This window comes from Micromys minutus (genome assembly GCF_963924665.1).
Source record: "Micromys minutus genome assembly, chromosome: 15".
In the NCBI taxonomy this organism is placed as follows: Eukaryota; Metazoa; Chordata; class Mammalia; order Rodentia; family Muridae; genus Micromys; species Micromys minutus.
Genome location: NC_137984.1, coordinates 9,328,869 through 9,339,629, shown reverse-complemented (window position 1 = coordinate 9,339,629; position 10,761 = coordinate 9,328,869). Strand labels below are relative to the sequence as shown.

General features: G+C 33.8%; 1 protein-coding gene across 6 annotated transcripts in view; it reads right to left on the bottom strand.

Annotated features, from left to right (window-relative positions):
- Window positions 1–435: 435 nt before the first annotated feature.
- TRDN (triadin) overlaps window positions 436–10,761 on the bottom strand; it is a 357,916-nt gene continuing 347,590 nt past the window's right edge. The window contains exons 33-36 of one of the 6 annotated variants that reach the window (XM_080929340.1): window positions 9,056–9,094; window positions 7,399–7,434; window positions 5,581–5,619; window positions 436–2,721 (exon numbers count right to left, since the gene is read on the bottom strand). In XM_080929340.1, the coding sequence (XP_080785466.1) occupies window positions 2,582–2,721; window positions 5,581–5,619; window positions 7,399–7,434; window positions 9,056–9,094 (254 nt within the window). In that variant the 3' untranslated portion in view covers window positions 436–2,581. Of the gene's footprint in view, window positions 2,722–5,580; window positions 5,620–7,398; window positions 7,438–9,055; window positions 9,095–10,761 lie in introns of all 6 variants that reach the window. The other 5 variants (XM_080929339.1, XM_080929343.1, XM_080929341.1 and 2 more) reach the window with 5 other exon arrangements.

The window sequence follows — 10,761 nt, the reverse complement described above, 5'->3', positions numbered from 1 at the left end:
AATCTTCTTGCCTTTTTATTCAGCAGTATTATCCAAGGAAATAGGCAGAGTTCTTAAATATGCAGTAACAATTCTGAAATATTTCCCTGAAGAGTTTAGACAAGAGTATATCAGATAACATCCACAGAGAGGTCATTTTCATGAGAAAAACACACAAAAGAAATTTGGCAATATTTGAAATTTGATGAACAGAAGTTGTATAACTACAAAGAAATAAGAAAACATGCGCTAAAATAAACATTTCTATTTTTGTATATTTTCAAGAACCAAGATGGGAGTATGCAGGAGTAGCGAGGATTCAACCCCACTAGACAAAGCCAAAAAATTAAGCAATCACTTATACATCTTGATAAATATGGCATAAACCATGAAGAAAATTTTTAAATAAAAAATTAATTATTCATCCTTTTTATTTTAAAATACAATCCATTAAACTCAAGGGTCAGAAGTCTTTTATTAATGTAAAGGTGCAAACAGATGACAGTTTAGATAATATTTTAACATCATATTCAACATTAAATTTTACATGAACTTTAACAATTTTTGTAAATATTAATTATACCACAATTATTTTCTGTAATTCACATCTAAATTTACAATAATATCTGCTACATGTTTTCAATTCGTTTTAAAGAAAATAGATGATGATAATTATAAATTGGTAGAGATAAAATTACTGTAACTTCTAAAACCATTGTTTCAAAAAAATGTTTTCAAACAAATCCACATTAAGGAACTTCATCTGTCTCCAGAGTAACTCTTTAAGTACTGAGTTATTTGCTTTGATGTTGATTTGAAACCTGGAGATACAGACCCAATACATATAATGCATTTTTGAATGTCATTTGCTGTGCCAGAATAACATGAAGTAAGAACTTTTGCTGTATTATGTTACATGGTCTATTATCTGACATAGAATAGAAAGACTAGGTGCATAGTATGTAGTCATTGACTAACCCATGCTGTAGTATGTCTTTTAACACAACGATCACATTTGTTCTCTGGAATTGGTATGACTGAAAGTGCACTTTATCCACTGTTTTCCTTGTACATTTGAACTGCTGGATGAAGTGACTTTGATATCATATGGTCTGGTCAGTTATGTTCTCCTTCCCCTTAATTAACTAGATTAATGGCGCCATCAACCTAGTTCATCTGAGTGTTGGTTTTTGTGGTATGAATTCAGTCTGTCAGCATCTCTTTGAAGCTAACTTTCTTACGAGTCACCAACATTCCATCACTAATACTAAGTGTATGATCCACATCCTACCTGAATATTGATAGGAAGGACCTTTGTCTTGGACCTCAAGAACTGTGTTTGGCTGCAGTACTTGAAAAAACAATTACATGGCTAGTTCGCAAAGTCAGTAAGTAGCTCAGCATTGGCTGAGTTTATGATAGTTCCGGAAATGGTAACTCAAGTTATTTTCTGAGTTAATTTGTCACAAGTTCAACTACAACTGAAAACATGATGAAAAAGTAAAATCATGTCTTCTAAAGTTGATAAGAAAAGTTCTTTAATATCAAGTATTGTATTATCAAGAAGATGAACATTGTCAACAGTTATTTTCAGTGATGCCTAGACAAGTAAGTTAAAAATTGCCATGCATTTAACTGGCCTTAATGCTCGATTAGGCAAAAGAAAGACATCTCATGAACATATCTAGGCCCAAAATATCTCACTTAAACTTTTATGGCATTTGTATGGTTTCCATTTGAAAAAGAAGACACTTAATCTCACAGAAAAGATGAGAAGTAAATCTATGCTTGTATTGGTCAACCACAGTTACTGTTTGATCTAAACCTTCACCCAGGTGATGGATTTCCTGGGGCACAATCTGGATAAAATGTGAAAAATTCATATTTCATTAACTTGCATATTAAACAAGTGAGTAACCAGACCTGCTTAACTGCAAGTGTATGTGCACAAGAGAGAATGTCTTAAGCATAGCTCAAGATGACCTCAGAGATAAGTTCCAACAAGTACTTATTGTTTGTCATGAACTATCTGTTAGATAATCTAATCATTAAGAATATGGCAAGGGAGTTAGAGCACTCTGGTGTAATATATACCTATGTAGAGCCTTGCCAAAACTGAACAAGAAACAGTAGTGAATATAATGACACACATAATTTTTTTTCTGGGGGAGGCAAACTGAGTCCACCTACATGATGCAGAAGAATAACTTGTATATATGCTCCTATACTATTTAAAATTAGAATACAGTCTATGTTACAAATTTAAAAATTATCTACCTAAAGTCATAAATCTCATTTTGAAATTAGACCAATTACATTTAAAGTAAACTTTAACAGGCATACTATCTTATAATGAGTAGAACAAGTTTAATGTAGGTACCTCTCCAATAGCAAAAGACACAAAAGATTCTCAAGTATTTGACCCTCAAAACATGTGCTTATTAGTCAACCCCTTTGTTCAAGCCACCTCTTTATGACAGGCAAGATATTTACAACGAAACCTCATCTCTGGATAGATTTGATTATCTGTGCCACTATGAACAAAAGAGAAGATTTCACTTTCAGCATGTTAAAGCAGTTGTCAGGGTCATGTATTTATTGTTTATTGTTCTTGCTGCTTTTGTCCTGGAGAATTTGATTTGTCAGGATTCTCTCCTCGGTTTTGGGCAGGAGTGACAGGAAACTGAAAACCATAGCCATTGTAGCCATCCAAGTAGACACATTGGAAGAAACTGATGGGACCTGAGAAAGAGTGTGATTTTTGATATAAACAATTAGTACTTTTATAGCAACACAAGAGGCACATCAAGGCTGTACACCACAATAGACATTGTACCTGACAATGGGTGAAAACTGTGTTTCATTATGCCTTGGCTTATTTATACATAAAATCAAAAGAACATGAACCATGATGGGATAATGAAAAATAAGTGAATTAACATAGAATGTGGTGTGTGAGTGTGTGTGTGTATGTGTGTTTAATAATGTCCTAGAGAATCTGTGAGTCCTAAAGTAGTGAGTTATTCCATTTATCTTTATTCTGTAGGCATGAGATCTATTGAGAAAGCCTGTTCTCTTCTTCAGGCAGTGTTCCAAGGCAGATATGTAACACATAAAATTACAGAAAAATGAGATGAATATGGCACCATGCCAGTGAGTGTGTAAAGGTTCTCACTATCCACATTGACTACCTAAGTTGAAGTACTAGGTTCCACCTGATGGAACACGGAAATCAATTCCTAATATGGTGTCTTCTTCCTCACCTCCACCTAAAATAAACTTAATTCTTTTTAAGGAGCATGGTGCAGAATATTATGTGAGGCAGAGGGCAGAACCTGACCTGTGGATATTGAAACAGGTTCCCTGGAGGCAGCTGTGTAAAGAGATCAAATACCTCGTCTATAATCATAGACACTTACTGACTCTGTGCTGTTTTCGATCATCTCCATGTAAAACATTGCAAACAATACCAGACATTTTGCTGAAGGCTTATAGGAAAATTCTGATTGAAAAGAATGATATGCAGGAGATGGAAAGATGGCCAGATTTGCATGAATGGATTGAAGTATGGTAAAAAAGGTGAATCAAGTATTAATATTATTAATACTTCTTTGGCTGGTCTCACAAAATTTCTTTCTCCTCAGCCTCCCAACTCCTGAGATTATAGGTATGAGTCCCATTAAGGGCATCTTCAGATTCCAGTGAAGAGACATTGCCTTGCCTCAATAACTGGGTTTTCAGAAATTAGCTTGTTTTTCTTTTTTGTTGTAACTTGGCACAAGTCCTCTTTTCCTAAATCAGTTGAAACTGTAGCAGCTCATGTATAGGAGATGGAGGTAGCAAAATGCTTCCAGAGTCAAGAAGAAATAAACCACTGGTGATGAAATTCAAGAGTATCTTCATGAAGGTCTATCTAATTTGAACCTTTCCAGATGCACAAACTGTGCTGGCATATGCATCTAACTCAAATTGAAAGAACTATTAGCATAAAATAATAGTTCATTAGCTCTAAAATAACTTAGAATCTACATTAAAGATACATAAAGAATGGAATGTAAAACTGCTATTTTAAAATGAACATGTGAAATAATGTTTCATATAATAAATTCCACAAGAAGAAATTTTTACTAAATAATATTCACAAATATTTAATTTATTTTTAATCCTACTATTAATTTTATTTTTCTCCTATGAGGAATTTTTTTCTCTATAACAATGGCTAGTCTGGGCTACTTAGTGAGTCTGGCACAGAGTGGTTTTGAACTAAAGGCAATTACAATACCTTAGTTTCTGGAATGATAGTAGAAACATGAGCCACCATTCCTGGAAACATTCAATTACATTTCTTTTTATTTTGACCTAATTTATATTTGCATAAGAAACAATCCAGTGACTTTCCACACTTTTTTTTTCCAATTTCTCATACTGGCAAGACATAGTCAACAGGAAAGTAGTATTGACATTTTCTACCCATTGCATTCTTTTTTAATGCTTTGCCTATGAAGTAAGAGGTTTCAACTATTGATGCAATTTAATTGATATTATTAACAATAGTTGTTCAATTGCAAAATCGTGGCAGTTCAGATCATAATCGCTTTTTAATGTATTTTTCATTGATATATGAAATTATTAGATCAAGATTGTTTATGCTCCAACTCTGTATTTTTCAAACTCTGATTGTATGAAGCATTCCAGTGATGTGCTCTTGTGTGGCCATGCCAGTATCACCAGTAACATTGGGAGAATGGTGGGTATCCAAACCTCTTATATAATAAGCCACATATGCAACTTCCTTCAGAAGACATGTAGAAAACCACTAAAATCCTACAACAATTATTTTCTCAAATAAATGTTTAATTATTTAAATCATCATGTGTGATGGCCTTTTGGATCTATTTTAAAAATTGTTGGCTGTAGTCTGTGTAGTGATGATTTGTGTGGGGGGTGTTTATTTATGTGTGTGTGTGTGTGTGTGTGTGTGCGTGTGTGTGTGTGTGTGTGTGTGTTTGTGTGTCTGTCTTGTTTACAATCTGAAAAGATAGGACTCACTCAGAAGCCCTGAGATAGCAAGAATCTTGAGGATCAAGTTCTGGAACTCCATGTGAATACTGACTACATGCTAGAATCAATGATTCCAGACACTGACTCTTAAAAGATTACCAAATTTTCAGGAATGTCAAAAGGAACTTAGAATTTCAGGAGTGAATCCAAGAAACTGAATTGCTTAAATATATTTCCATATTGTTTAACTTGATTTAAAGAATTTCAGCACATTACTACTGATCTAATACAGAGCATACAGGAACACACATTTACGCAATATTCAGATAGAGAACCCAGGATCAGAGCTCTCCCACATAGCTTACGATAAATGGCACTTCAAACATTAGTTCAGGTCATCACAACGCTATGCCTCTGACTGAGACAAAAATGACAAGTTTCTATTTGGAATATGAATGGTCAACTTTGAAGTTCTTCATCAGATCAGTGCCAAAAATTGTTTTCTATTAATTCTGTTTTGAAGTCTCTGAAGTTTAATTATCTAACTAGTATCTTTATTATTGGGGGAGTTAGTGGTTTTCAATTTTATTATAAACTTACTTTTTTGCTTCTTAGGAGAAGGTGCATCATCAGTTACTTCTAGCAATAAAAAAGTAAAAGGGAATTATTAATCCATGCAGAGCTCTGTACAATACACTTGGCTTGGTGACTTCTATATTTGAGCACAATATTTAGTGACACTCCACGTTTTTATTTAGATTCATTTCAGACTTTCATTGTAAAAACTTAGATATAGAAGACTTAGATACAGAAGCAAGCTCTTGGCAATTCTACTGGCCCTGTTGCCTGGGATGTAGAATGGTGGTGGACTGACCTCATTTACTGAGATGCAGTCTTTGCTGCTCAGGCATTAGATAGGAAGAAGTAGCCTTAATTAAATTATTCTCTTTAGAAGGTGATCATCCTTATGTACTGGTGAGTTTTTCTGTTCTTTTGGTATTTCAAAATATCACATAAACTGTTTTAAAAAGTATTACTCAAGAGTATTATGGGAAACCAGAATTATTCTTTTGTGGGTTTTGGTGTTACTTAGCTTCTTTATTTCTTTTTGTTTTTCTCCAGTTTCTCACAAATGTTCCACTCTGTTCTTGTATGCAACTCAAATTTGCTTTTATGATCTTAGTGATACTAGGTGGCATTTGCTTTATGTCACTTAACACAGTTATCAAATCCCACATTTCTTGTTTGCTTGCTTTTTATTCTATTGGTATTGTTGTTGTTTTTTTAGATAAATTATAACCAATTGTATGTACATGCCACAATTCCTTTAAATTTCATTAACAACCTGGCATATCGGTTCATTCTATACTATATGTAAAGTGTTATAATCAGTATAGAAATACAGGTGTTATTTTATAATAATTATTTGGTTTCTTTGAATATTTATTTGCCTTAGTGGAACTGACAGAAAATGTAATAGACCTATTTTAGTTTTAAAAGGAATCCATTTATTTTTAAAGTCTTATCTACAATATATACATTTTATTAACACATTTCATTACGAGATTAAATTTAAATTTGATTTTGCAAGGCATGAATTTCCATTTATTTAACTGTGTCTTTACTAAAGACAATATTCACTTTTTAATAAAGTTCAGTAAAAGTTACAGAACTTACACTTTCATACCATTAAGAAGAGGTCAACTCTTTCTATCCACAGAATATATAAGAAGAATCTATTAGAAGAAGAAATGTTTGTACTATAGAAGTTCCAAAGTCAGAAGCTAAGAGTCCTTCAGCAAATAACACTGAATAAAATGAACTGGCTAGTTCCAGCTCTCACTATCTTAAGTCAGGCTTTGGGACATTTTTAGTTAACATTAGACATCTGGAGGTAGGAAATTTTTCTGAGTGCATGAGCCACAGTGTGTGTGTGTGTGTGTGTGTGTGTGTGTGTGTGTGTGTGTGTGTCTGTGTGTCTGTGTATCCTTCCTTCTCTGTTTACTTCCTTTAGAGTAGGTCTCTTATTATAGATGACTTTTTTTAATAAAATCAATTTTTGATGAAATAATAGGTTTGTACTCATGAAGTGATAATTTTTATCATTAATACAATATTTTTGTAAAGTAAATATGTATGTATATATATATATATATATATATATATATATATATATATATATATTATACCTGATAAGTATTTGCAAGTAATGTCAGTCTAGCTTTTCTTCCAAAAGCAATTGAAAATTATTTGGAACTAATAGTGTTATTAAAAAGTGAATAAATCATATATACATTGCTCACAAATGCCTATCACTATAGCAGGACCAATAATATTAGACTGTAACAAATAAAAAATAGCGGCAGAATGCTGTCCTTGAGAGAATGTGTGCAAATGAACAAGCAGTAAGGAACGCACCTTTATCTTTCTTTGAATGTGAGACATCTTTGGGGTCTTCTAAAGGAAACAAAAATGAAGAGTCATTATAAAAACACATATCAGGATGACCACTATAAAATAATACTGAATAAAAATAATTTATAGAAAAAAGAAGAATTTTCACTTTCTTGGTTGAAAAATCAGTTGATTACTCACCAGAAAAAAATGTTACAGAGATTTTCAAAACCCTGAAAAATTTATCTGTCAAATAATATTCAGCAGCTCCACTTGGGAGTGCATGATCAGAACATGTCCTTATTGGTGCTTAAACTTTTCTAAGACAACACCTGGTGGTATGGTTCAGTTGTTAAAGTATGTGTAAGTATGAGGGTTTGCGTCTAGGTGGCCAAAATAATTGTAACGTGTGGTGGTGCCCAACTATAATTGTAACCCTAGGGATGAAGAAGCAGGAAAATTACTAGAGCATGCTGACAGTTAGTCTTCCCAAATTAATGAGTACCTGCTCACAAACAAGGTGGAGAGCTATGTTGGAAAGTACTGATATGAATGTGTGGCTTCACCAAGCATGTGCCCACACCTGCAAGAACCTATGCATGTGTACACAAAAGTACACATAAAGCCATAAGACACACACACATATACACACACACATGCATGAATCTGTAAGACCACAAATAAAAAGTTCTTACTATAAAGGTTAGCTCTCCCAATTCATATGTTAATTAGCCTAATTATTATATTTATATCTCAATGCATATGTATAATAAATCATTACATACAATTTGCATCTAATAAATATATCTCAATGAAATTAGAGAAATGAGACATTTAATCTGAAGTGAAAATCAGAGACATAAATTGTATCTAAGTTATATTATTAAAATCAACTGGTCTTTTACACATTCTGATTTGCAGGCACATATGAAGTCCTGTGGAAGTAATTTTAAATCAGAAATAACACTAACAAAATATTCTTGAGCAATCTTTTGATTTTCTGTACTACTTGTTTTATTTATTCAGATTTTGCATATTCTATTTTAACTGAAAATTGGAAAAGGGAAAGGATAGGTCAGTAGTAGATTTTTTTTCTGATAGGAAAGAAAGATGACTTTCTAAGAGAAGCATTAGGATGGGCTGTGTGTGTGAATGGTGTATGTATGTGTAAGTGTGTGGTATGTGTGTATAGTATATATATATGTGTATGTGGTATATGTATATGCTGCATGTATGTATATGTGTGTATTATGTTTATGTATATGTATGTATGTATATATGTGTATATGTATGTGTGTCCAAGTCTTATTCTCTCTTTTAATTCTGTTTTCTCCCTTTATGAAAGAGCTTTTATTGTAGGTAACTTTTTTAAAGCAGCTCCTAATAAAATAAGAGATTTTCACTACTTGATGAAGTTATCTTTATACATAATGATGTTAAAAGGATGCTTTTGAATATTTACCAATAAATATATCTAATAACCACTTTTAAATAATTCTCTCCTACTTGCTTTCTAATACACAAAGATTTGCATAGTTTATAAAATTGTAAAAATATCAAATTATTTCTATCACATAAATGTTGCTTAGAGATGCCAATGAATATAAGATCAAGAACATTAGACTAAAACATTGCATCCTTAAGAGAAAATGTATATATAGCCAATAGGTAATAAGCTCACCTTTCCCTTTCTTTGAAGCTGGTGCATCTTTGGAATCTTCTAGAGAAAAATGAAAAATAAATGACAGACTTAGTGCTTTTTGTTTTCTCAAAAGGAAAATACCATACTTAAAGGTGTGTGTGTGCATGTGTGTGTATTGTGTGTGTGTGTATTGTGTGTGTGTATTGTGTGTGTGTGTGTGTGTGTGTGTGTGTGTGTGTTTTACATGTCTCTCTAATAATAAATGCACCTTCTGGGTCAAACATTATTGCTTGAAAAATAGGTGTAGATATGGCTGCACTAAACTTCTCTAAGAGCAGAGGCATGAAGTATGGGAAGCATGACATCAAATGTTTCTAATCCTCACCTCCACTCCCATGCCTGCATTCCTTATAGATAGGATAAATTTGGGGTTGAAAGGTTTTTGGATAGGTTGGTGTGTCTGTTACTCCACTGGGGTTCTTACCTGGCTACGGGAGGAGGTCTCTTTAGGTGTCATATCCCCAGTATAAGGAGTCACAGATAAGGTCACCCTTATTGATTTTTGCATATCATCCTTTCCCAGGGTCAAGAAGGGAAAGCATTTCTAGAAAGGCAGTTAATGCACAGCTAAGAATGTTGCAGAAGTGCTAGGTATAGTCACTGAGCTTTGCAACTCCTAGTTCCATGATGAAATTTAACTCATGTATTTGAAAACTATGTGGAGTAAGGAAATCCAGGTGTAAGGGAGTTAAAACTGATGGAAGGGTAGCGGATCACTGAGAAAATGCTTATCAAAGTATGGTTATATGGAAGTTCCAGGAAGCAAACAAGGCACTGGGAATGATAGAAAAGAATAAATGTATATATGTATGGCAGAGGGAAGGGCACGCTGTAGAGTGAAAACGGAATATGTCTGACAGTTAGCACAAGGTGAGAACTGGCTATGTCAAATCAAAGGAAAATTATTGGGAGGGGGTTGATAATTTGTATATTTTTGAGGTGATGTCAGAGAGCTTGGACTTACCTCAAGTTCCCAATGTAACTAAAGGTAAACTTAGACACTTGGTCTTTCTGCCTCTACTTTCCTAAGTATAGAGTTATAGGAGAATTGCAATGAGAGGATGGATTCGGAATGACTACCTCTTGATCTCCCCCCAGGAGGAATTGGTGAGCGGGATCAGGATGATTAAACCACAAAATATTAGACTCAAATTATGACCTGCCTACAGATATGCAGGGACAAATAGCAGAGACAAACAGAATGGTCAACCCATGGCTGCCTCAATTTGAGAATCATGCCATTCGCTGTCAAGAAAACAAAATGGCAGCCAACAGATTGGGAAAAGATCTTTACCAAGCCCACATATGATAGAGTCCTAATATCCAAGGAATACAAAAAACTCAAAAAACTAGCACCAAGAGAATTAAGCAACCCTATTAAAAATGGTGTACAGAGCTAAAAAAATGTTCTCAATTGAGGAAGATCTAATGGCTGAGAAGCATCTAAGGAAGTGCTTGACGTACTTAGTCATCATCGGGGGAAATGCAAATCAAAACAACCCTCAGATTCCACCTCACATCAACCAGAATGGGTAAGATAAAAAATTCAGATGACAGAGATGCTGGTGAGGATGCAGAGGAAAAAGAACATTTCTTCACTGATGGTGGGGTTGTAAACTGGTACAACCACTCTGGAAATCAGTCTGGTGGTTCCTCAGAAAATTGGACATAGTACTACCTGAAGA